Source organism: Chiroxiphia lanceolata, chromosome 22, assembly GCF_009829145.1.
Source record: "Chiroxiphia lanceolata isolate bChiLan1 chromosome 22, bChiLan1.pri, whole genome shotgun sequence".
In the NCBI taxonomy this organism is placed as follows: domain Eukaryota; kingdom Metazoa; phylum Chordata; class Aves; order Passeriformes; family Pipridae; genus Chiroxiphia; species Chiroxiphia lanceolata.
In genome coordinates, this window is record NC_045658.1 from 2,329,557 (window position 1) to 2,355,061 (window position 25,505).

General features: G+C 52.8%; 3 protein-coding genes across 6 annotated transcripts; 2 read left to right on the top strand and 1 right to left on the bottom strand.

Annotated features, from left to right (window-relative positions):
- Positions 1–1,272: 1,272 nt before the first annotated feature.
- Positions 1,273–5,606, top strand: CLDN19 (claudin 19). Its single transcript, XM_032709003.1, has 5 exons — positions 1,273–1,510; positions 2,945–3,109; positions 3,310–3,397; positions 3,805–5,398; positions 5,448–5,606. Exons 1-4 carry the CDS (start codon positions 1,288–1,290, stop codon positions 3,959–3,961), a joined length of 633 nt encoding a protein of 210 aa, XP_032564894.1. The 5' UTR covers positions 1,273–1,287; the 3' UTR covers positions 3,962–5,398; positions 5,448–5,606.
- Positions 5,607–9,628: 4,022 nt separating this feature from the next.
- On the top strand, positions 9,629–12,271 carry LOC116797612 (claudin-16-like). Its single transcript, XM_032709313.1, has 5 exons — positions 9,629–9,742; positions 10,083–10,185; positions 11,143–11,307; positions 11,458–11,649; positions 12,180–12,271. The coding sequence occupies exons 1-5, from the start codon at positions 9,629–9,631 to the stop codon at positions 12,269–12,271; spliced, it is 666 nt and encodes a 221-aa protein (XP_032565204.1).
- A 2,200-nt stretch (positions 12,272–14,471) lies between these two features.
- On the bottom strand, positions 14,472–23,723 carry YBX1 (Y-box binding protein 1). Of its 4 annotated transcripts, none has more exons than XM_032709000.1 (8): positions 23,362–23,723; positions 22,894–22,957; positions 19,390–19,423; positions 17,282–17,371; positions 16,758–17,060; positions 16,322–16,401; positions 15,951–16,228; positions 14,472–14,843 (listed from the first exon to the last, which is right to left on the bottom strand). In XM_032709000.1, the coding sequence occupies exons 1-7, from the start codon at positions 23,522–23,524 to the stop codon at positions 15,982–15,984; spliced, it is 981 nt and encodes a 326-aa protein (XP_032564891.1). In that variant the 5' UTR covers positions 23,525–23,723; the 3' UTR covers positions 14,472–14,843; positions 15,951–15,981. The 4 variants fall into 4 exon arrangements, with proteins under 4 accessions (XP_032564891.1, XP_032564890.1, XP_032564893.1 ...); XM_032708999.1 differs by having other exon boundaries at positions 14,472–14,848; positions 23,362–23,720; XM_032709002.1 differs by having other exon boundaries at positions 15,951–16,216; positions 23,362–23,718.
- Between the last annotated feature and the right edge of the window lie 1,782 nt (positions 23,724–25,505).

A 25,505-nucleotide genomic window follows, 5' to 3' on the forward strand; every position in this document is an offset into this window, starting at 1 on the left:
CCGTTCAGCATCAGGGTGGGCGAGGGGGGTCTGGGGTAGGTTTCTGCAGGATGAAAAGATGGTCCCACTGGAGGGTGCCCACCATCCCCGCAGCTGACCCCGGCTGCCAGGGCGCGTGAGCAGACTGCTGATGAGGCCAGGGCTGTTAACCATTGCCAGGTCCTGGGGCTGCCACGGGCTTGGTGTCACCGGGGTGGTGGCACGTGTCCCCCCTACACCCCATGTCCCCCTCCTGCAGGGGGACACCGCTGACAATGGTGTCTTTTGTTGGTGCCACGGTGGGTGGCGTGGTGTGCCCAAATTCCCTCACTGAATGAACCCCTTCCCTGCTCCCTGTCGAATTCCTGGAGCCACCCCCGGGGCCTCTGTGGCTGGAGGGGGGCTCCCAGCCCACGGCAGGGGTGCAGAGGGTCATGGATTTAAGGGGGGAAGGGGTCACCTCCTCCACACCCCCTTCCTCTCTTCCCGTTGGGGACCCCCATTTTCCCAAATCCCTCCACTGTCATTTGTGGAGTCCCCATCTCCCTCAAGACCCAAATATCTCCTGTAGGACAGAAATACACCCCATGCCCCAAATCTTTACCCCAGGGCCAAATTCTCCCTTCCAGGACTCAAATCCTCACCTCCAGCCCCAAATCACTCTCCTCAGATTCAAATCTCTTCCCCCTCAGATCCTAAATCTCTCCCCCCGCAGAACCCAATGCTCTTCCCTGGGGACCCAATGCTCCCTCTCAGGCCCCTAATTCCACCTCTCCCTGCCCCAGCACCCAATTCCTCCCCAAGCCCCACATCACCCCCCTTTGGCCTCAGATCTCCCACTCGAGACTCTAATCTCCCCCCCTGCAGAATCCAGTGCTCTTCCCTGGGGATCCAACTCTCCCTCTCTAGGTCCCTAATTCTGCCCCCCTCCAAGCCCCACATCACCCCCAAAATCTCCCACTCGAGACTCCAGTCTCTCCCCCCACACCCCAAACCTCTCCCTGAGCAGACCCAACGCTCCCTGGGACCCAACGCTCCCTCTCCATGCCCCTAATTCCGCCCCCCCCGCCCTCCCCAAGTACCCAATTCCCCCCCACGCCCCAAATCCCCCACTCGGGACTCAAAATCCCTCCCAGGACCCAAATCTCCCCCCCCACCCCCCGCAAGACCTTCCCCCCTCCGCCAAACCTCTCCCCTCACTCCAAATCCTCCCCCCACACACACACTGGCCCTCCCTCCCGTGCCTTTTCCCTCCTCCCACGCCGCGCTGCATCCCGCGGGCGGTGCGGGGAGCGCGGGGCGGCGGCGATGGGCGGCGGGGCGCGGGAGCTGTGCGGGTACCTGGCGGCGCTGGCCGGGTGGGTGTCGGCGCTGGCGGCCGCGGTGCTGCCGCAGTGGCGGCAGAGCTCGTACGCCGGGGACGCCATCATCACGGCCGTGGGGCTCCACGAGGGGCTGTGGATGAGCTGCGCCGCCCAGAGCACCGGGCAGGTCCAGTGCCGCCTGCACGACTCGCTGCTCTCCCTCGACGGTGGGTACCGCGCTTCCTTTCCCGGTTACAGCACCGCATCCCCCCTCCCCTTCCCTCCCTCACCCGAGCTCCCCTGCGATCCTGAGCGCCTTGAGGTGCGAGAACCGAGCTCGCTCGCTCTCCGAGCTCCTCTGGGATCTTGAGCTGCCCTTGCCCCCTGCTCCTGCAGGTCGAGCCCCTGAGGTGGGTTTGCCGGCCCCCACATGGCTCTCGGCCTCTCTCTGTGTTTGAACCCACCTGTACGGGTTTGAAACCCCACGCCCACAACAGGTCTGTGTGCTCTGGGTGCCTGGGTGCCACCCCACTCTGCAGGTCTGAGTCCTGCTGTGGTTTTGACAGCCCTTCTGTGGCTCTAAGCTCCCTCTGTCTATTTGAAACCATCTATATGGGTTTGAAACCCCACGCCTGCAACGGGTCTGTGCCCCCTCGTTGTCTGGTGCCCCCCCCCCACCCTGCAGGTCTGAGTCTTGCTGTGGTTTTGGCAGCCCCTCTGTGTGTTTGAACCCACCCATATGGGTTTGAACCCCTGCCCCGTATGGCTCTAAGCCCCCTCTGTGTATTTGAAACCATCTATATGGGTTTGAAACCCCACACCTGCAACAGGTCTGTGCCCCCTCATTGTCTGGTGGCCCCCCCCCTGCAGGTCTGAGCCCTGCTGTGGTTTTGACAGCCCCCATATGGCTCCAAGCCCCTCTCAGTGTTTGAACCCACCTCTATGGGTTTGTATCCTCTCAATGTCTGGGTGCCCCCTTCCCCCTCCATGGGGCTGAGCTCCCCCTGGCCCCTCCAGAGTCTTCTGGAGATCCAAACCCTTCCTGCCCTCCTCACCTCACCCTAGGAGTGAGCCCCTCTAATATGCCTCTGACCCCCCTCAGAAAGGTCTGAGCCCACTTCACCCATCCACTGAGCCTCCATGTGGGCCCAGGTTTCCCCTCTCCATCTGTGAATCTGAGCTCCCCACAGCAGGGCAGAGCCTCTCTTGGCCCTGTGGTTCCGAGCCCCTTTGTGAGGCTGGGATGCCCCCTGACCCTGGTGGGTTTGAGCTCCAGGGTGGCCATCACATTTGGGGACCAACAGTGCCCCATGGGGACATCACAGCCTCCCCCCGCCCCACACCCCCAGGCTGTGGATCACCCTTGTGGTATTTGGGGACTGTGGTGCTGCTCAGGGCAAGGTGTTTCCCAGCCCAGACAATCACGAGGAGGATGAGTGTGGCAGGGGGAAAGGTCAGGGATGGTGTTGGGGGTGGTGCCCTGAGCTGAGCTGAGGTCTCTGTACCTACCAGGTGGGGAAAAAGGTGACATGGGAGTCACACAGTGAGGACAGGGTTAAGGACACATCCATCCCCAGCCTGGGACGAGGTGACCTTGCTTCCAGTGCCCGGCTGTGGCCGAAGCCACCTGCTGGGAGCAGCTTTTCTCCCCTCCCTTGCAGTTCACATCCAGACCTCCCGGGCTCTCATGGTCATTTCTCTCCTCCTGGGCTTCTTCGGCATCATCGTGAGCGTGGTGGGCATGAAATGCACTAAAGTTGGGGAGGAGGATCCTGTCACCAAAAGCCGCATAGCTGTCGCTGGAGGTGTCCTCTTCATCCTCTCTGGTAAGGCAGCTCCAGCCTTTGCACCTCACTGGTGCAGGAATCCTCAAACTCCTCTGAACGCTGTTTGTTGGAGCGTTCAGTGAAGGCTTCGTGTCACTGATGGTCAGTGTCATTTGATGTCTGCTGGAGGCTGGACTAGGTGACCTTTAAAGGTCCCTTCCAACCCAACCCACTCTGTGATTCCATGGTTCTGTGCCCAGGTCTGTGCTCACTGGCTGCCGTGTCCTTGTACGCGACACAGGTGACCTACGAGTTCTTCAGAGAGAGCGCCGTCCCCATCAACGCCAGGTAAGAGCCTGGCCCGGGGGGTGCTCTTCACCTGAACCCCATCTTGTGCCTGCACTTCCCTCTGGACCTTCCCTTGTTGGTGTTGGCATGTGCCACATGGGAGGGACCTCTGCCACCCCTCACTGCCACCTTGCAGAAGATGTCCCCGAGGCTGAAGCTTTTGTTGTTTCCAGCTGGGACAGGCTAACGGTGCACATGGGGAGTTTCAGCCCAAGGGAGGGTTAAAGGATAGGGAAATGTAGGAGCTGGATCCAGCCAACGTGAAAGATGGGGACGGAGAGGGAAGAACCAAACTCTGCCTCGGCATTGCCGGTCACCTCCAGCTTCAAGCTTCCTATTGCCCACTTCAATTTGCACCTCTGCCTCTCTGCCCCCTCCCTGATGCTCCCCCACCCCTTTCTCCACAGGTACGAGTTTGGCTCTGCTCTCTTCGTTGGCTGGGGGGCCGCTGGCCTCTCCATGCTGGGGGGGTCCCTCCTGTGCTGCTCCTGCCCTGCCAAGGAGCGCCGAGCGCAGCAGTACCACCGGCAGTCGCAGCCCTCCACGTCCCGGGAGTACGTCTGAGCCCTCACCCTGCCCTCCCACCGCCTGGTGCCTCCCTCTCCTCCCAAAAACAGGCCAGACCCCGGTGCTCCCACCCCACCCGGTCCCCCGAATGCTCCACGAGACCTTTCTCCTCCTCATCTTCCAGGTTTCAGCACCGTTTGCAGTGCCAGCCTCTAAAACAGGGCTTTCGAGGGTCACAGCTCCCATGTCCATCACTGCCACGGTCCCCTCGGGTGGGCAGGGTGGCACCCCCAGTCCCCTGGGGTTGCTGGGCCGTGTCCACCCGTCACAGGGGTGCTGCAGGGGTAATGGGGGGAGGCTGATGCCAGTGCCACAGGGGCACAAAGCCGATCCTGTGGGGATGTGCTGCACAGAAGCACTTTGTGCCATGACCACCCCTCTCCCACATCCTGTTTTCGGGAGCAAGTGGGGGGCGAAGCCAGTGCTTGCTTTTCCTGAGATGAGGTTTTCACACCTAACAGCCCCAGCCCAACTCAGGGCTCGAGCATTCCCACGCCCTGCTTTTGGCAGAGGGATGCTTCCAGTGCGTTCCTCCACCTCCTTGCTACCTAAACCCAGCGTTTTTAAAAGTTATTATTAATTATTACTAATTCCTGCCTGGAGGTCAGTTGCTCCAGCTGAGCTCTGCCAGACAAAAAACTGCCCTGGGCTCGTTCCTTCCTAGGACCAGGGGCTCTGAGCACAAAGGAGGGTTTGTTTTTATTTTTGGTGCCCAACTCACCTATTTCGAGGGGCAGATGGACAGAGCCCCAAATTTTGGTGCCTCCCTGCTGGGTCCAAATCCCCCTTCCCGAACAGGCGGTGAAGGCTCCAAACCCAACCTGCTAATTGCCTCTGCCTCCTCGAACCTCCACACCACTGCTGCTAATTGCTCTGCAACTGCCAAAGCTCCAATTTGTCTGTAAATCCCCCAAAACCCCCCATACCCCCAGCCCTCCAGCCCTGCTGCATTTGTGGCACCAGCCAACCCACAGGGAAAGACACTGGAAATAATCCAAACAGCTTGGTTATCTACTTTTTATTATTTTATTTTTTAACCCCAATTAGATGAAATAGCTGATTTTTTAAAAAATTTTCTTTTGCTCTATTTTGTTTTATTTTCCTCAATCTTCTTTTATTTTGCTCTATTTTATTTTATTTTACACTGTATTATTTTATTTTACTCTATTTTATTTTCTCTTCCTCTGTTTTATTTTGCTGTGTTTTATTTCACTCTGTTTTTCTCCATTATGTTTTCTTTCCTTCCACTTTATTTCCTTTCCCTCTGCTGACCTGCTCTGGATCCCAGGCTGTGCTGGAGGAGAAGCAATGCTATTTTTCTTTCCCTTCCCCCTGCACTACCTGCCTTTTTCTCTTTTAAACTGCAAAAATTAAAACTCTGTCCTGCACCCCTCAGGGAGAAAGCAGTGCTTGTAGGTTGGCTTCACCCATCAGGTGCTGAACCCAAATTTTGGGCTTCCCCTCCAAGGTCACCAACCAAAAGGTTTGAGAAGGAACCCTGTGCTTTAAAACCCACCAAAAAATCGACTAAAAAGGCCTTTTTATATCGCAGTGTTGTATAAAGAATGTTTTTATTCTTTTAATATAAAATTCCATTAATTTTTCTACGGGATGAGGGATGGGTGGGGGATTTTTAAATGCTTTTTTTTTTTTTTTGTCCTGTTTGTACTAAAAATTGTATTAAAATATTTTCAATCACGGGTATCTTTTTTGGAATTGTCTTTTTTTATCCCCCCTGACTCCCCATCTGGACCAGTCACCCCCAGTGACCCCAGTACTGGGCCAGAGCCACTTCTGCAGCGTGGCCCAGGCAGGAGCCTCTCCCCCACCCTGAACAGTTCTTGCCCTCCTGGCTGAACACCCCGACTCTTTTGCCACATATTTCTCTTTGAAGGAGGGGACGTGGCCTTAAAAAAATCGCTTAATTTAAGGTTAAACCCCTTGGAATCCTCCCTCCACAGGACTCTTCCCAGGGATGAAATGCCACCACCATTTTCCTCTTATGGACCCTCAGAGCTGAACTCTGCCTATTTTCTCCCATTTTCCACGAATTCAGAGCTGACTTGTGCCTAATTGGGCACTTTGCTAATTTAAGCCGATTTTTGCTCCCCTGTGTAGGGGCACAACCTCCTGCCCTGTCACGCTGGGCATGTTTTTCCTCAGGGATAACACTTTCCATCCCGGTTTTTGCAGGGCTGCTGTCTCTCCTCAGCATCCTTGTCCTGCCTGCCACACCTGCTCCACAAATACACCCCATCCCCACCCCAAAATCCAGGATTTATCATCCTTGGTGGTTCCTGTGACATCTCCAAGGGTCACCTGAGGGCTCCCTGGGGACAAGACACTGGGGCTGGAAGAACAACGAGGAGGAGGATCTGCCTCTGTTTACAGGCTAAAACAGAGGTTCCCCCCTTCCAACACACAACTTTTGGTCAATAAAACCAGTTTAATGAGCAATATTGAAGGTTTCTGGTCATACCTCTTGCCTTCAGCTAAGCCCCTGGGAAATAACTCATTTTAAAACAGGTAGAAATGAGGGAAAAGGGAAAATTACCCCCCCAAAGGTGCACACAGGGGCTTTTCTTACACCTCTGGGACGTGGCTGTTTGAATTTGGTCGTGGTTTTATTAATTTTTATTCATTGTCCTGCCCCAACAGCATTCTCTCCAACTCTCTGAGATGCTCCCATCAAAGAAAATGCCTTAATTTCTTTTTTTCCTCTCCAGCCATAGCAGGCTTTCAACACAGTGTTTGTGCTAAAGCATCAAGATTTGGGTCTTGTCAGCACCACTTTTGTAACACAGGGTTTGACAAACCTTGTGGGATCCAAGATCTGGTTTTCACCTTCATTACCCAGGGAAAGGAGCTTAATTACTCAGCTACTGGTGGCTCTGCCCCTCCACCTGCATCTTTTAACCCTCCAAAAGGTTTCGGTTGGGGATTGACAAGGCAGATTAGTTTGACATATCATAAAGTGACTGTTTAGATGAGCAGAAAATACAAATAAACTTATTCTATAGGAGCTACAGTTTTGTATCACTTGGGGTCACACCAAAATTTCATGTGTCCTGGATGCCCAAGGGCCATAAATTCCTGAGCTGTAAAGGTTGGAAAATGAAGGTTTGCAAACTTTTCTGGATGTTTTCAGCACTAATTCACTGCTAACATGCCAAAGCACTGGACTTGCCACATGCCAAAATCCTGGGAAAACAGGATAACTCAAAATAAAGCCCAAGCAGTTGTACACATCAGGCACCTGGGGGATCTCTGCAGGGCTAAAGCTCAAGACTGGTGCATTGCCAAAATCCCCACAGCAAAGTGCTGTAGAGGATTATCCAAAGGGAAAAAAGAAAAAAGCAAAACCACAAAAAAAGCCCCAAACCAACCAACCTGAAAAACCTACCAACCCAACAAAAAAATCTACTCTAAAAACCCACGTGCAAAACGTAAATATTCTCCAAAATGTAAATGTGGCTGTTTCCCATGGGTCTGGGATGCTCTGAGGATGCTGCAACAGGGATCCTGCGCAAGAAAGCGAGAGCAAAAGGGATTTTTTTCCCCCCCAAATAGTAGAGGATCAGAGAATAAACATGAAGTTTTTAGCTCCAAGTGCCAGACAGCTGGGGTGCTGCTCCCCAGGGTCACAGGCACCTCCTCAGGGGCTGCCCAGACGTGGTACCTGAGCCATCACCACTGCAGTGGTTGTCACTTTTTGTTTTCTACTTAATGGGGGGAAAAAAGAAGGGTCTTAATTATCAACCAAAAGAGTTAATTATCATCCTGGCATTCCAGATTCTTTCCTTGGCCCCTTCCATCCCTCTGACTCTCTTGTAGCACTCCTGGGTTTTAGGCCACTCTGGTGTCTTGGGCCACTCACCCCTAGGCAGTAACTAAAAGGTCTAATTAAAAACCAGGGGATATTTGCCCTGGACACAGAGTCCCCCACCTGGGGAGAGTTCCCAGCAGGTTCCCAGAGGTTTCCCCACGTGACATTTTTGTGGACACTCCATTCCCAGCCTGTGAGTGCTCTAACTGCAGGGATGCCCATCATGCCTCAGAGCACAAAGCCCAGCTGACGTGCCTTGGACAGACCTTAAATAGCCCAGCACAGGCTCTGGCCAGCACTGCCTACCCCTGGCTCCATCAGATGGGTCAAGATCAAATCCCATTGGCACTTAAAAGCCTTCCAGACCCACATCCCCATCCCAAATCATCGGGGACAAAGAGATTCTGTCATCATCCCACTGCAGCTACGATGAGCCTGTGGTGAAGGTAATGCTCCCCCTGAGCCCCTTTTATTGTCAGCTGGGGTTAGGGTTGTTTTCTCCCAGCATTAGGAATTTCTTTCTTTTCCTTTTCTTTCTTCTCTTGCTCATATAACTCAAGTAGCTGAACAGATTTTCTTCAAAGGCTGCAGAACAGCCAGGGTCTAGTGGAAACAAATAAGGTTATGGGGCTTGCCCAGAATGGAGCCTGGGAAATTTAAAAAAAAATTATTGTAAACTGGGGTCTAGGAGGCTGCCTGTGCTAAGACACACTCAGAGTGAAGCTGGTGGAAGTGCTCAGAAATGAGGGGGAGTGATGTCTCTGCTCCCAGTGACATCCCAAGAGGGGATGTGGGGGTAGATGTGGCGCACTGGGCATGGGGACCATGACCTTCCTCTCCAGTTCTGCCCCACAGGGAGCCAGGGTTGTGCCAGGGTGGGCAGCCTCTGGCTGGAGGTACCAAACCTGGCGATGACAAGGTTATCACCTCATGATAATTAACCCGTGGAGCTCAGAGACTCATCTGGTCTCATTAATTAACACATCCATGTAAACCCCCATCAGAAAGGCTTTTGCAGTGGTTGCAGCTTCAGGCACTAAAATATTTGGCATTTTGGGTTGCAAAACACGGCAAGGTGGGATTCCTACCCAGTCTTTGCTGACATGATGTCCACACCTTGGGCACAGCTCCCTTCTCTGCAGAGTCTCTTCATCTCTGTCTCGGATGGAAATGGAATGGTTCCATCCCTTCTGCTCTTTGGAAAGCCTTGGCAGCTCCTCAGGGCACCCATGTCATGCCCCAGCAACCCCTGTCCATCTCAGAATGGGAGATACTTCTTTGGGCTTGTGCTTGGGATTAGGACTCCTCCATGGGGCTTGTGCTCCAACCTGGATGTTTCAACACCTCACGGCTTTTCTGGGAGGAAAAAAAAACAAACACAAGAAAAGGCAGATGATGTCCCCACCAAGTCACATGGCTGCAGGGATGGAGGCATCCAGAGAACCTCTGGATACCAGAAGACCCAAGCTCAGGTCACAGGTTTTGGCAGCAGCAGTTTTTTAACAGTGGTTTCCAGCAGCTCTTGATTCCCAAAGGGCAACTACTGATGGTTGGCAGCTTCTATTTGGAAGAGAGGGAACTGATGTGGGAATATCTCCTCTCTAAAATTACTGTGCCCCTGAAGGCTCTCTCTACATATAAACTCGGCAGCCCAACCTTGGCTGAGGGTACTGGAGCATTTTGACAGCACTGAGCACCCTGAGACAGGGCCCATGTGGCTCTTAGGGATCCAGAGGACACCTGACAAAGTCAGTGGCACTTTGGCCTTGGTGGATCAGGTAGCTGGAAGCAGCCAGAGCAGAGGTGGTGGATGTCTCTGTGCCCTTGCAGGTGTCCTCATGAGCCCAGCCCTGCAGATGACAGCCTTGGGGCTCACTCTTCTCTCAACACTCTTCCTACTCCTGGCCACGTGCACGGACTGCTGGATGGTCAATGCTGATGACAGCTTGGAGGTGAGCAGAGAAACCACCTTCAAAGGTGAGCAGAGCAACCATCACCCTCAAGGTGAGCAGCTGAGAGCTCTCCATGAGGTTGCACCATGTCTCCACAGGCTTGGAAAGGGACATGGTGGGACAAACCCACCACTTTCTGCTTGAGTTGAAGGGTTAGAGGATTAGAGAGATAGAGAGATGCTGGAGAAGGAGGAGGCAGAGAGCAGGTATGGGTAGGGAGTCACTGGGATGTGTCCAGGTGTGGTGGCAGGAGCCTGAAATCTGCCCTGCTGGGCTGGGAGATCCCTGGGGAGCTGGGAGGGCTTTTTGGTGCTTTTTGGTGTCTTTCTCCTGCTTCCAGGTAAGTCACAAATGCCGAGGCCTTTGGAGGGAGTGTGTCACCAACATGCAGGACGGGGTTAGGACCTGTGACCAGTATGACTCCATCCTGGCTGACCACCCAGGTAAGCTGGCCTGGCCTGGGGGCATTGTTCAGTTCACAGCTCAGTCTTCTTGAAAGGGAAGAGGGAAAGGGATCCTTGTTGCACTGGGCTGCCCTTCATCACTCAGCAATGCCAGCCCAGGGCTACTCTTGGTCTCCTGCCCCGAGCCTGGCCTGGGCAGCAACTTAGGGTTCAGCCAGACCTGCCATGGGGTCACCAGCAGGAGAGACAGTGAAGCTGTGTCACCTGACAACAAAGGTGTTTTGGTTCTTGCTCCTATTGCACACTGGGATTTGCAACCCACTGTGCTGCAGGCAGGGCAAGGACCGTTCCCAAAGGCCAAGGACTTGTGCCAGCAGCTCAGGGACAGTCATATCTGGGTAGGGACAATTCTCCTGCCCTGCACGGGGCACATCAAGCCCTGCACAGAGAACCCTTGTGTCATGACACATGGGACAGGTCATGACATGGGACAACCCAGATTCAGGCAGTAGAGAAGGAAACAAGAAGTCAGTATGGACTAAGGGGGGCTGCCACTCTGCTCTGGGGAGGAAGGAGTTTTTCAGGGCTCAGTCCCATCACAGCTGATGATGTGACTCGTGCCAGGTTTTCATCAGTACATTGACATTTGCTGTTCAAAACACCAGCTACACAACCTGGGGGGAAAAAACAGTCTGGACAGCAGTGTCTTCTGCCCAAGAAGGTCTTGAGCAGATGACCACATCCTGGGTGCTGATGGGTGCACCTTAAGTTATTTGGTTTCTTGAGCTGGTCTAATTAAGCCCTCATTAAGTTTCTGATGAGCCTGCTGAGCACCTTCCCCTGGCCCATGGCAGCAATGGTGGGTCCCAGTGTGATGGTGCCACTGTGAGCTGGGTGGCTCTTGTAGGGACACAGGCAGCAATCTGGGGTGGAGAGACCTGTTCCTCTGACCGTCCTTCATTCCCCTTTCTGGCTGTTTTATCCTTCCCTGCCCAGTGAAGATCGTGGTGACACGGACCCTGATGATCACAGCAGACCTCCTGGCTGGCCTGGCTTTGGCTACACTGCTCCTTGGGCTCGACTGCATCAAGTTCCTCAAGGAAGACCCTTGTGTCAAACTGAGGATGTGCTATGGGGCCGGAGTCATACTCGGCATTGGGAGTGCGTGGCTGGGAGTGCTCAGGGGCAGACAGGTCTCGTGTCCCACAGGGAGCTGGGAGGGGTGCCAGGAGAGTGGTAACCCCTCAGCAGGGCCTTGGGGAGCTCGGGGAGGGTTGTATGGTTCTTCCTAACCAGTCCCATTCCTCCCAGGCATCCTGGGGCTCGTGGGCTCCGTGTGGTACGCGGTGGACGTGTACGTGGAGAGGGCCACGCTGGTGTCACACAACATATTCCTGGGAGTCCACTACGACTTCGGGTGGTCCTGCTGGCTGGGGATGGCTGGCTCCACTGGCTGCTTTGTGGCATCTGTCCTGCTGACCTGCTGCCTCTATGCCTGCACAGGTCAGTCTGCCCTGTCCCACCCCATCCCATCTCAAGTAGCTTTTTGCCCTGCAGGGATGTGAAGTGAAGGACCAGCTCAGGGGGGGCAGGTTCTCGTGGGGTCCAGTCCAACCAAGGGGGAGCTCCTTTGTGCCTGGCCTGTGTCCCTTGGCTGGGAAGGGTACACCAGGCAGGATGGGGCTGAGTGAGGGCCTCATAAGGTCATGGAGGGGGTGCAGGGGTCCATCCACATCCGTGGCACCTCCAGGTCCTAGTGAAAGCATGCTGATGTTTACCCAAGGCAGTGGCCATGCTGGAGCTGAATCCCTGTGACCAGCCAGAGCCTGAGCCATCAGCTCCACCATCAGGGATGTTGGGCAGGTGATGCCTCCCCAGATGTCATCTCCAGTCCTTACCCCTGGTCCCACGGGGTGGAAGTTGACCCCGCTGGCTGTCCAGGTTCACTTCTCCTGCCACATCTCCACACTGTGGCAGCCTCAAGTCCTCCTGTGACTGCCAGCCACGACACAACCCCAACTCTTTCTTGGCAGCCCCCAGCAGCCACTGGCAACCCCAGATGAGTTCCCAGCCCTGGGGCCGAACAGCCACCAGCAAGATGTATGCCATGGACTCCCGTGTGTGACGGCCAGCAGCACCTCCTGCACCCGCTGTGGGATGCTCTCCTCGCCAGTATGACCCCATTAAAGCACCAACACCTGTACTGGGACCTTTCTGCAGCTGCTTCCAGCCTCTGGCCGCAGCCAGCTGCAGCATCAGGGGCTGCTAAAAGCAAGGGTGCTGCAGCACTCACCCAGGGAAGGGGTTTTTTCCCCACTTCCAGCCAGGTTTCATGAAAATAAATCCCAGAAAAGTGTTGCTTTAAGAAAAGATGCCCCCAAGTCCCCTGGGAAGGCTGTTGGGACACTGAGGGCAGAGGAGCTCCTCTGAAGTTTCTCAGCCCAGGCTTTGGAGGAATTCAGTGGGAAGCCTTTCTGCACAGAGTAACACTGACTCCACGTGGCTGGTGGCCCCAGATCTCCCACATCAGCCCCACTGGAAACTGCCCCTACACTCTGGCCTGGGGCAGCACGATGTTTGCACTCAAAAATGGGTAAACCCAGGAGCCTGGAGCACTTAGTTATCAATCTTTTCATGGGGGATCATTGGGGAACAGCCAAACTCATTGGGCACAAGGAGGTGAGTCAGTCTGAAGCCTGAGGGAGGTGCTCTACCTGCAGAGTGGGGTTTTAAAGTCCACACAAAATGGGAATTCATTTTCCAAGTGAATTATTATCCTTCTTCGCTTGCAAACCATTATGAAAACAAACCAGAATCCAAACCCAATAACAACTCAATCCTCACCAGCCCTAGTCACTGAATGCTGGTTTTGTGCTCATTTCTTTCCTTCTCACCCTAAGCTCAGCACACAAAAACCTTCACAGCAAAGGGAAGCTGGGCAGAAGCTCCCTGGCACAGGCTCTGTCACCCTGAGAGGCAGCAGGTCAAAGGCCTGAGCAGATGGTGCTGCAGGGGCACACTCAGCCCCCAAAACAAAGTGTGAAGAGACTTGCAGCTGCACTCCTGCAGCCCAGCCCAGCCCAGCCCGGCTGCAAAGCACCCTGCACCCCAACCTGGAGGAGCTGCAAAGGTCTCCTGAGCCATCTGCCCCCTCACGTGAAGCTGAAAGGCAGCGAAGCTGTTGTTTATTGCAGCTCCTGCCAACAGCTCATCCAGGGTGAGTCTGTCGGTGTCAGCAACACCCCAGGGACCTGGGAGAGGAGGAAATCCAAAAGCTAAAGCTGAGTGACAGGAATAAGAAGCAGGAATGACAGTTTGCTGTCAAACAGCATGTCTAGAGGGCAGGATGCTCACAGCTGGCACAGCTGGGGGACGGGCAAGGGGGAGCGTTAGAAGGCGCTTGGAAAGAGTGAAGCCTGGAGCACAGGGCTGGTGGGGCACTGGAGCTCATAGGAAAACGATTAAGAAGAGAATTAAGTGTGTAGAAACATCCCAAAAGCTGCCACTGGACAACCACCTCTGTGCTCCTGCCCCCCTGGGGGACATTTGGGGGACATTGCTACTGCTACAGCCAACCCAGGCCCCCTGGTTTCACCCCCAGTTCCCCTCCCTGCACACCTGCAGCAAGACACCAGTGACTGCTGCAGCAGCTGCTGTGATAACAGATCTGTGCCCCAGAAAATCAAGAGCAGCACAATGACAGGTTTGGGATTATTTGGAATCTAGAACCAGGCCCAGGTTGCCCAGGGAAGCTGTGGTTTCCCCATCCTTGGAAGTGTCCAAGGCCAAGTTGGACAGGGCTTGGAGCAACCTGGGCTGGTGGAAGGTGCCCTGCCCATGGCAGGGGGTGGAACTGGATGGGCTTTAAGGTCCCTCCCACCCAAACCCATCTGAGATTCTATCACTTTGGGGTATTTCTTTCCTTTTTTAAGCACCCTCCCACCACCTCAGTTCTGTGATTGCTGTATTCCAGCAGGGACACAGCTGAGCTGCCCCAGCAAATAGCTCTTGGAAACACACTGTGCTGACACCAGGTACTCCCCTCCCTCCATGTCTGCCCATCCCATTCCAGTGGGACTCAATCCCTCCCTCCATGCCTGCCCATCCCATTCCAGTGGGACTCAATCCCTCCCTCCGTGCCTGCCCATCCCATTCCAGTGGGACTCAATTGCATCTTCATTGTTTTTTCACTTTAATTTCTGTGTTTTACCCCACCAACCCATATGCCCAAGGAATAAAGCAGTCATTTTTTTCCACCAAACCTTCTATGGACACTTAAGACCCTTTCACACAGAAGAGGGTTTTAAAGACCCAAGCACACACAGTAACTCTTTAAGACCTTTATTAACAGATGCTTGCAGTTTGACTTGAAAAAATCAGGCGTATATTCCATACAAATTAAAAATGAGGTTCTTAAAAATCTCAACTTGACCAGATATGAAACAATTTACAAACTTTTTAAAGGTATATTGAGAAAAAACAGGCTTTTAAAAAACGTGTTTATCATTTCCAAAAAGAGAATTCTTTAGGTAAAAATAATAAAAACCCCATGCTGCATAGATAATGCAGATAGTTCTAGTAATCTGGTCAACAGCAAAAAGCAAGCACTTAAGGTCTTCAGTTCCAATTCATTTGTTCATTTCTTATTGCTGGAATTTCATTTTCTTCTTCATTTCTTAAAGTCTTTTCTTTGATGACTAAACTGAAAAAGAAAAAAAAAAAAAGGCTGATCAGACAGGTGACAGAGGGTTACAGAGGTGCTCTTAGTGCCAAGACTCACCTGCAATTTAAAAACTCTCCCTGAGCTGCCTGTCCCATATTCACAGGACAACCTTTGCCAGCTATTGATGCTTGTCAACCCCCAACTCCAGCAACCACACCAACCACCTTCCCCACAGGAGCAAAACCAGACCCCAGAGAGAACAGTCAGTCAGTTTAAATCCAAAGAGATTCTACCTGCATCTCTCCCTTCCTGCCCCGGGGAAGGCTGTTCCCACCTGCTCTGCCAAGGCACACAGCTGAGTCGCTGCCCAGAGCACAGAAATCACAACCAATATTCTCCAACCTTCCTCAACAGCAAGAGGAGCCAAAGTGCCACAGTGGTGTCCCCTTGAAGGCCATGATCTAAGAGTTCATCTAGGAGGTGCTGCCCATCAAGATGAACACCAGAACTGTCCCTCAGGAATCAGCACCAAACAAGCACCAGTCTCAGCCAGGCTCCCTTCCAACAAACCCAACTTCTGGGCCCTGCCCTGCACACAGCCCTCCCAGGCACCTCAGCACTGCAACCATGGCTCCTGCAGGCTCTGACAAAAGGACCATTTTTTCCCAGCAGTTTGATTAGATAAAAAGATGCTCCCAAGACACTCCTGCTAATTCTGCATCAGCTTCGTAGAAATGGATGCTGAGGTCTCATTGCCATCCAACACCCCTGTGCAAATGAGCTCAGACACTGATGGAGCTCAGTAAACCCCAGCACGTGGCTCTCCTGGCTACAGGAGTCACTACACCTGCACTGTTTGAATTTCTGGGTGGACAGACACTGCTGTAAGCCTGAACTACTGAATGCAGCCAAGGTTTTAAGTGTAACTCCATCAACGACAATTAAAGCCTGTCACTAAGTCCTCCCAATTAACCAGCATTGGCACAGCAAAGCCTCACAGTTGGGTTCTGTGGGCACGCTCACAGATCAGTTACAGCACACGTGAGCAAGAAGAATCCAAACCTTGTAGGGCACAAACTAAAAAAAAAAAACCCTCAAAAGAAAGTCAGCAAATGGCCCCTGCAGGCCCCCAGCCACGCACCCGGATGATGGTAGAGATGTTAAGCCGGTGTTTACTCAGCCCCGCCCTGCTCGGCCTCGGGAGCGGACGTGTTCTCAGCTGGTGGTTCGGCTGTCTTCGTCTCTTTGCCATCTTGTGGTTTAGGGTTCTCTGGGCGTCTGCGTCGGTAGTTGAAGTTACGGCGGTACCGACGTTGAGGTGGTTGCTGACTTTGGGTCTCATCCCCTTGGTTCTCTTTATCTTCTTCATTCCCATCCTCTCTAGGTTGTCTTTGACGAGGAGGACCCCTGAAAGTCAAGCTAGGCTTTAACCATGCAGCATCTGAGCATCGCCATGTCCTGGCTCTGTTGCTGAAAGACAAGTGTAAGACCAGAAGCTCATCCTCAGCATACCTGCGAAATCGTGGTCTGTAACCCCGGTACATGTTCTGCCTGACTGGTCTGCCGTCTCCTGCACCCTGGTTGTCAGCACCCTGCAAGACATCAGGCCACACACCTCCTCAGCCCCAAGCAGAAGTGTGTTAACAACACAGCTCATCATGCCATAAGGAAGGAGCTGAAAAGGTGTCAGGTTCGGTCAAGGTGGGTAACAGTTCTAGGGCTCAGGTGTGCACACGATGGAGAATCTTTCACTTAATCACATAAATTCAAACACACTCGTTTTTAAAAGCTATAACTTTGAAGACCTTTAGCTACAGCATTTCGTCTTACCGCCAAATCTTAGCAAAACCATCTGGAGTGCCAAAAGAGAAGCGTCAAAAGCCACGTCCCATCACCCTGCTCCAAAGCAACCGAGACTATTCAGCACCACGCCTGAGGCAAACATTACCTCCACTATCTCTCCCTGTACGGGAGGGTTGGAATATTGTGGACGACGCCCGTAGGGCCTACGCATGTAGTAAGGTGGGTACCGCCGCCTGCGATAGGGACGGCGCTGCTGGGCTTGACCTTCTGGGATGTTCTCTGCTCCTTCGTTCTTTTCCCCACTCTCACTGTTCTGGTAGTTCTGCTGGTAGTTGCGTGGAGGGCCCCTACGACGTGGATATCGTCTGTAATGGTTACGGTCTGCTGCGTATTTACTGCCCTGCACTGGAACTCCTCCAGGTCCTGTAACATTGGCTGCCTCCGCGCCCTAGAGAGTGGGGACAGCGTTAGGGAGACAGTCAGCAGCCCACCAGCTACAGCACAACACAGTCTAGCACTGAGCAACGATTTACAGCCACATTGTGAAGCAATGAAAAACCATTCACCTCCTCGGATGTCATCAGGCATCGACTCAAACCACAGGCACCACACCAAAGCCTGCAGTCCGAGTTTTCCATGTGTGCTCTGACACCCGAGAGATGTGTTTACCTTTTCTCCCTCAACCACATCAAACTCCACGGTCTCTCCATCTCCTACGCTGCGGAGGTACTTCCTGGGGTTATTCTTCTTTATGGCAGTCTAACAACACAACAGTGCAGGCACAACATGAGAATACAAAGGAGTATATCTGAAGACTTTATTTTTTTTTTTTTAAGATTACTAAATATTTAAATTCCTCATCTTAGGAGAAAGATCTGTATTCCCGAAAAAGCAACTGAACCACTGGGAAGATCCAGGAAGCCACAAAATGCACCTCTGTTACTACAGTTCTGGCCTATTTGAAACGTGCAACAACTTTACCATTGACTGGAAGCATCTGCCAACACATTGTCTGCTGGCTGAGAAAGCAGCTTGAAAACAAACAGCAAAACTCCCACACCACACACTGGTCACAGGATTCCTAACCAGAGTTTAGCACTCAACACCACCATGGTAGTTCTACATTCCCCTGAAGCACATACAGCAATATATCAGCCTTCCCAATCACCCCCTTGGATTTCCAGCCTTCCACCATTTCCCACACCACCACAGGACACAGCAGCCTCTGGGTCCCATACAATATAAACACAGCAATGGACAGAAACCACAAGACTTCTTCCTCTGAGCCTTCCAACGCCATTGCTTCCACCACAGGATTTACCAATTAATCCTAAATCTACTCTAGCTGTATGACACACTCTTCACAGGTGCCAGCAGACAATCCTCTGGTTTAGACTCAATTTTCAGTGCTCTGTAGTAGTAGGTGACATTTTTGACAGATGAGTTAATGCTGGAGACCCACCACGCTCAGCCATGTTCTGCTAATCAAATACTTCACCTCAACAGCAATACCACTGTAACAACTTCAACAAAAAATACTTGCAACACAATTCAACTAAATTTTTTTTCCCCTAAATGGAACAAAATCCATAGAAAAACATGCCCACAAGTCTCAGCCTATATAGCAGTGATTTTAGGGAAAGCCTTATTACAACAGCAGCCAGTCCAAAAGCTCTTGTGAGAACCAAGCTAGATAACAGGGATGGGGAATAGCAGGCACAGCTAGAGCTTCTCAAACAAGCTGATTTCTTTCAGATTAGACCCCTAAAAGTGGTTCATTGTAAAAACTGTTACATTAAAACAAATCATTACCAAACTGTGATTTTAGAAACACAGACAGTAGTTACACGACAAGTCCTGAAACATGACTAGCAAGTCAAGGTCACTCACAGGTGACTCTACTTGCAAATCAGGTCTGAAAGCTTCCCTTCAGGGCACATATCCTTGCCTGCTCGGCCTTTCTCCACTGCCCACTACAGAATAACCTCTCACAAACCAATGCCTCTCACAGCTGGTAATTTAGACACAGAACAAGCAAGAAGCTGCCAGCTGACAAATCAAACACAAAACGCTTTCCAGGGGTTGCTTTACCCTTCCTCTGTGTTAATATCAGCAGCACATCCCTAACTTGAGACAAAAGAATGATCCATGGACTCCTAAATGCCAGAAGTAAACCATGCTCCACTAAGAATTCCTTGTCAGTTGTTTCCTGACAGGAGATCCTAACACAGAAAAGGTGAAAAGCACACTGCTGACCACAGCCTTGCCAGTCAGACAGAGGACTAAGCTAAGGCTACCCCTGCTCACCATACATTATAGCTAAGGATACATATCTGTTAAACTGAGGAAGTCCCTACTGAAATCTTTGTAGACTTTCACTGAAAGCCTAGAGCAATAAAACCTATAAAAGTTTTTCCTAGGGAAAAAAAACCCCTTCACTGGCACTTCATCCTTATTACAGCCCAATTAATTTCTCTCCCTGCTGCAAGCTTTTCATTTAACTTTATTTCCAGATGCTTACTTAACCACTGTATGACTCTACAAGGAGACTGGACTCCAAGCAGTTATCCCCACGCACACAGAGGGAATTCTCATCACTGTACATGATCTCAGCCCCATGTACCTCATGTGGGCACACAAAACCCAGGCTCTACTTGCAATGCAACAGAGAAACAGATGTTTGTGTTCAAGCAACAGAGAATACATGAGGTTCTCCCACTTCAATCCTACTTACATGGGTCAGGCACAGTCAAGTTTCAGTTTCAAGGAGCTCTTACCTGATGGACAAACACATCTTCCTTGGTGTCATTCCTGCAAGACAACAGGAAATTGAGATTCATGAATGAAATGCACAGTAAATTAAAAATTCAATTGTCTGGCATGGAGCCAAAAATGCAAATCTATCATGACAACAGACTTTGAACATCAGCCTTGTTCAACCTGCTCCCAACTAGTTCCTACCAGCTTACTGCATGCAGTAAAGAGATCAGCAGGAAGCCTGGGCAAGGTGCAGAGCACGCACTCAAGCCCAGTAAGGCACGTTCCTCCTCACCTCTGCACACTCCCCTATCCTTCACATCCCACAGATGGAGATGTCTGAACACCTGAAAGGGACCAGTCACTCCTTCCTGGCAGTGCTCTGTGGGGGACTGGCTTCTGCAGCCTTTGGAAGCAGCTGTGCCCTTGCCACTGGAGTCCCACTTACATCCCCTCAGCCTCAAGGAGTAGCACCACCAGCTGCCCATGAAGACAGCAGGGTCAGTCAACTCTGGATCTCCCCTCTTGAGAAACAGAAAACAGCTCAAGTCTGTATCAACAAGGACCCAAGAACATCCATCCTTCAGCATGATCATGGTAGAGTTTCCACAACTGCCATGAGGCAACCAGCTCTGGTCAGAAGTTTCTGTTCTGCTCTGAAGAGGTGCAGAAACACCCCTGCACTGGTTAGAGCTGCACAAGCCATCTCCTGCTCCTGACACAGGGACATCCCAGCTCCCATCACACCAACCCACCCTCGTTGTGGTGGTAGTTTTGTTACTGCATGGAACAGTTTGAATCAACCCAGAAGAGGATTTTATTTCCTAGAAGGACTGGTTAAAGACGTAAGTAAGCTTGTGGGAAAATGTGCTCAGAACTGGAGAGCTCACAGCTATGGGTAACAGAATGTTTGGGTTGTTGTTGTTTTAAGATAAAGCCAGGTGCTCCTCACCATTGGCTTTAAAAAGTGACAATTCACAACTAAGACTTTTTCCAAAAGCTCCATCCAAGCTACAGCTATTCTGTCAGACATCATCAGTAAAAGTAAGTCACCTGGTTTCCCAAGGAATTGATACCTACAAGCCCCAAAGGTTACTGGGAAAAGGTAGCCAAAAGGCAGCAGAGCAGAGCCACTCTGATTCATCTTCAAGGCCCCACAATGCAGCACCCAGAAGCCCTTGCAAAGCCAGAGCCTAAAGACTCTTCTTCACAACACATGTCCAAAAACTGAAAACCTTCCCAAGAGGCCAGTGACACGTTTCTAGTAAAAATGCTGAGCCCCTTCCTTCAGCCTCAGCTCAAAAATGGTGGTAGGAAGTGCTCATCCTCTGTGCTCCACAAGTGTGGACGCCCTGCACTTTTGCCCAACCAGATCAGATGCTTGGTTTTAAATTCCTTTTTCAAATTTTAAAATCCTTTTCCAAATTTCTATTTAAGAGGACATCTGAGTTTTAGATGGACAACTGACTGGGTCACACAGAGCCCAACAGTGCACACACAGGCCATTTCACAGCCCCATGCTGTTGGCCACGCCATTCCCAATGCTGTTTTCCAGCAAGCACACCTGGAAGCAGCAAGTTGTGGGGATGGTGGAGCAGTAGGAGATATCACTTTCTCAAATAAAACTTGGAAGGGTACAAGAAAAACCCCCATTCTGAAGGCCCAACAAGCCATTTAGTTGATCTTTGAACTAAGCCACTCTCTCATTCGCATCTTTAATCCATAAAAATAAATTAAAAAAAAACGGAATCAGACAAGCCAACAGACTAATACAACTCCACTGTTAAGTCCAGCAGGGCATTAAAGATCAGGCCAGACAATACTAAATACCAGCTCCAGCTCTGGCAGGGACAAAGCCAGTGGCCTGCATGCCCGTTTCTTATTTTGACAACCATGAAAAAACAATTGACAAAGACTCAGAAATCAAACTCCTATTTCAGAGCAGAAACGCACTTCTCCCATAAAAGCACGCAGGAAACACCTGAGGTGTGTGTGCACCTACATCAAAGCTGACTCCTGCTCCAAAGCTCATTTCATCTGCCAGCAGGTCTGGCTAAAGCAGAGCCGTGCAAGGGCAGGAGCTCCCGCCCGGCTTCCCTGCAGCCAGGCAGATTCCAGAGCTGAGGAAATGTCCTCCCGTTCGGTTCCCAGGCTGCAGCTCTAATCTTTTGATAACAGCAGATCATGCTGGGTTTCTCATTATGAATGGCAACCTCAGGGATTAAACAGCTGCCAAAGTAATGACTAGGGAAGCCACTCGGATGTCTTAACTAGCTGTTGCTGCTTCCTCACTTGACTGACATCACCGAGCATTTCCACTACTGAGGGAACAGGAAAAGCCTTCCCTCGAGGTGGGGTTTGTGGCTGGGACTTGGGAGGCGTCTCCAGCACCAAAGACACGGCAGCTCCCAGGCACTGGTGACTGCACAACACTGGGAGCTGGAACACGGCATGAACAACGTAAACTGGGCTGACTGGGAGGCAAGTTTGTAAAGCTGCAGACACAAAACCAACTCAGGAGCTTGGCAGACACTTTGGACCAGCTCAAAGTAACAGACAGTTCAAAAAGGCAGTGTTTAAATCCAAGTGTAATAAAAGGCCCAATAAAAGCGCTACACTTGCTGCCCTAAAGGGGGATTCCCCAGTCTTCAGCCACACTCCAAGACTGGGGGCTTGAAGCACCAGGAAATATGGGGAACAGCTCTGGCAACTCCCCAGGGGAGGCCCCTCCAAGTGATGGGCCCCAGAATTGCACTTTTTTAAAGAACTGGTTTGCAGAGCACTGCCAGGACTCCTCTCCCTGATAGGCCTATTATAAGTATTCACACAGCTCCTGAAGCGTTCAAATTATTCTTTCACATCAACTACCATTATAAAAAGAATCTTTTGGGCACTTGTTTCCTGAGACCTGTCCATACACTCCAGCGAGGCAACAGACAATGTGAACTGTGCTCCTTTTGCTCCACGTGTTATTAGGGGGAGTTCTCATGAGAGCAGCGCTTGCAAACTACCAAGTGCTCAAAGCAAATTTTTGCTTGCATTGTCTGAACTCCAAGCAAGAGTTCAAACAAATACTGTGTGTGCTGACAGCTACTTTTATATTCTTAAGAGGAAAAAGGCAGGAGTTTGAACAAATACCATCAGCATACTGACAGCTACCAGTATCCTTTTATAATCTTAAGAGGGAACAAAAACCCAACAAAAAACAAACAAACAAAAAACCAACAAACCCCCCAAAAAACCGCAAACCACCACAAATAAGAAACGACTGTAACACGAAGACACATCGCCGTGGAAATAAACTCGCTGCCAGAGCGCAGCTCTAGGTAAAAGGTTAGGTAAAGGCTCCAGGTAAAACGACTCAAAAGCCAACCCGGTGAGTGGGTCAGAGGAAGGGCACCTCTCCCCAGCTCCTTCTGCAGAGGAAGCCCCCATCGCCTCCCCGCCCCTCCTGTCACCCGCACCCGCTCCCCGCCGTGACAGGGCCCCGCGCGCGGCGGCGGCGGCCCCCCGGGGGCGCTCACCTGTTGATGAAGCCGTAACCGTTCCTCACGTTGAACCATTTCACTGTTCCCAAAACCTTCGTTGCTGCGGGGAGGGGGGGGAAAAATTGGGGGACGGGGGAGAAGGGGGGGGAGGCAGAAGGGGAAGGGAAGGGAAGGGAGGGGAGCGGCGCGTCAGGGGGGCACGTGGCGGGGCGCGCGCACAAAGGGCCCCGCGTGGCGGACATCTTGCGCCCGCCCCGCCCCCACCCCGGCACGCGGGGCCGGCGGCGCGCGCGGGGCGCGGGGAAGGGGGGGGGGGGGGGAAAGGAGGCGACCAACGGCCGCCGCGCGCGCGCTCGAGCGGGGGCGCGCGCCGCCCCCTCAGCGAGGAGGAGCGCGCGCCGCCCCTCAGTCGTGGAGTGGGGGGGGGGGAGCGGGGGGGAAATTGGGGGCTTCCCACTCGCCTTCTCCCTCCCCCTCCCCCGGGGGACCCCCGCCCGCCCTCACCGATGACCTTCTTGTCCCCGCCGGCGGGAGGCGCCGCCGAGGCCAGGCCGCTCCCCCCGTTCCCGGTGCCGCCGTTTGGCTTGGAGTCGGCGGGCGCGGCGGCGGGGGCCGCCGCGGGGACGGGGGCGGCGGCGGGCGGCTGGGTCTCGGCCTCGCTGCTCATGGCGGCGGCTTGTTCGGTGCGGACGGTGGTGGTGACTGCTGTTTCGCGCGCCGCCCTCCCGCGGTTGTGATGGTGACTGAGGCCGGCCGTTGGGGGGGGCGGGGGGGGGCTGCTCCCTGCTCCGGGCTCGCTGAGCTCCGCTCTCCGCTCCCGATACCGATCGAACTGGCCACAATGGCGGCGCGCACCGGCTAGCCACCCCGCGCGCCCCGCCCGCGCGCCGCGCGATTCGCCAACCGCCCTGTCCGTTAAGCGGAGAGCCAGCCCATTGGCTCTCCTAGCCCCTACCGCCCGCCCCCTCGCCCGAAGCCTATTGGCGGCCGCGCCTGCCCGTCCTGGTGGGGGCGCGCGCCTATTGGCGGCTGTGCCCCGCGGCCGCCAGGCTCGCGCTCCTCACCGGCCGGTCCGCGAGTCCCCGCCCCCGGGGCGCTGATTGGCCGCCGCCCCCGGCGGTCCCGCCCCCGGCGGACGCGAGCGGGGAAGTGCGCGCGGCCATGTGGCGGCGGCGCCCGCGGTCCCCGAGATCCCTCAGGGAGCCGCGCGGCCCCTCACGGCTCTTCCAGGCCCCTCATGTTGCGCGCGGCCCCTCACGGCCCTTTTCGGCCCTTCACGTTGTCCGCGGCCCCTCACGATTCCTCCCGCGCCCTCCCGGCCCCTCCCGGAGCCCCGCGGTCCCTCCTGAGCCCCTCCGGCCCCTCCCGACACCTCACGCCCCACCCCGAGCCGTCGCTCCCGGCGCTGGCACCGCCTCTCTTCTCTCGTGAAGAACCCCCGGGTGTTTTGCCAGGGGACGAGGGTCGGTCAGCACAAGAAACACAGACACCAACTTTAAAGAATAAGTGTCTAAATTTACCATAGCGCAAAACAGCAAAGAATTGCAAAAGAAGCAGAGAATTATAAAAGGATAAGCTTAGCTATGAACCTGATCATTATTGCAATAGGGATTAAAAAAGATACATCACCAATTATTACCCCTTTGACACGTTACCATCACCCAGACCCGCAGGTCAGCTGGGGAGCCTCTGATCACAGGGAAAGAGAGAGCCACTCCCAGAACTGGGAAATCCTCAGCCATAGGTGAGGATTCTCCAGCTTTGCTGCAAGAAGGTCCAGCTTTTACATTGTTAAACAAACAAGCTTACATCACTTAGCGCAGTAAAATATCTAGCTCTCTTCTCTCCTTGGTTTTCACCCAGAGCCTGGCCAGGGCTCAGAGGAAAATCAAGGCGGTCAATTTGGACTGTCAAACAAGGCCAGCCACCTACTTCCATGGCCTTGACCAGTCTCTAAATACAGAAAGATAGATACATTCATATCTCCTTAATGAACAGATAAAAATCGTCACTAATAAGTGAATACGACTATATCTTACTAACAAGCATAAATGTTTACACAGGTGTAGTCTTTCATATTTTACCAAGGATTATACAGAATTTTGGAGAATAAGCAGATACATGGCTAAATATAACAGTGGGAAATGATGGGTTTTGGAGCTCCCCTAAGCCATGTACGAATCACAGAATCAACTGGTTGGAAAACGCCTCCGAGATCATCAAGTCCAACTTTTGACCCAACATCGCCCTGTCAACTTGACCATTGCACTAAGTGCCAGTGGTCTCCTCTTAAACACCTCCAGGAATGGTGACTCCACCACCTCCCTGAGCAGCCCATTCCAGTGTCTAATCACTCTCTCTGTAAAGAATTTATTCTTAATATCCAACCTAAACCTCCCCTGGTCCAGCTTAAGACTCTTGTCCTACTGCTGTTTCCCAGGAGAAGAGCCCGACCCCCACCTGGCTACAACCTCCTTACAGGGAGTTGTAGAGAGCAATAAAGTCTCCCTTGAGCCTCCTCCTCTCCAGGCTGAGGCCTCCCAGCTCCCTCAGCTGCTCCTCACAGCACTTGTGCTCCAGTCCCTTCCCCAGCCTTGTTGCCCTTCTCTAGACACGCTCCAGCCCCTCAATGTCCTTCCTGAACTGAG

Excerpts from the sequence above, each read along its gene's own strand:
- CLDN19 (XM_032709003.1), top strand. The coding sequence starts at position 1,288 with ATGGGCGGCGGGGCGCGGGAGCTGTGCGGGTACCTGGCGGCGCTGGCC. Across the intron at positions 1,511-2,944 it reads CTCGCTGCTCTCCCTCGACG|TTCACATCCAGACCTCCCGG; the intron begins GTGGGTACCGCG and ends CCTCCCTTGCAG. Across the intron at positions 3,110-3,309 it reads TGTCCTCTTCATCCTCTCTG|GTCTGTGCTCACTGGCTGCC; the intron begins GTAAGGCAGCTC and ends TTCTGTGCCCAG.
- LOC116797612 (XM_032709313.1), top strand. The coding sequence starts at position 9,629 with ATGAGCCCAGCCCTGCAGATGACAGCCTTGGGGCTCACTCTTCTCTCA. Across the intron at positions 9,743-10,082 it reads ATGCTGATGACAGCTTGGAG|GTAAGTCACAAATGCCGAGG; the intron begins GTGAGCAGAGAA and ends TCCTGCTTCCAG. Across the intron at positions 11,308-11,457 it reads AGTCATACTCGGCATTGGGA|GCATCCTGGGGCTCGTGGGC; the intron begins GTGCGTGGCTGG and ends CATTCCTCCCAG.
- YBX1 (XM_032709000.1), bottom strand. The coding sequence starts at position 23,524 with ATGAGCAGCGAGGCCGAGACCCAGCCGCCCGCCGCCGCCCCCGTCCCC. Across the intron at positions 17,061-17,281 it reads ATGTGGTTGAGGGAGAAAAG|GGCGCGGAGGCAGCCAATGT; the intron begins GTAAACACATCT and ends CCCACTCTCTAG. Across the intron at positions 16,229-16,321 it reads TACAGACCACGATTTCGCAG|CTTGACTTTCAGGGGTCCTC; the intron begins GTATGCTGAGGA and ends GTTAAAGCCTAG.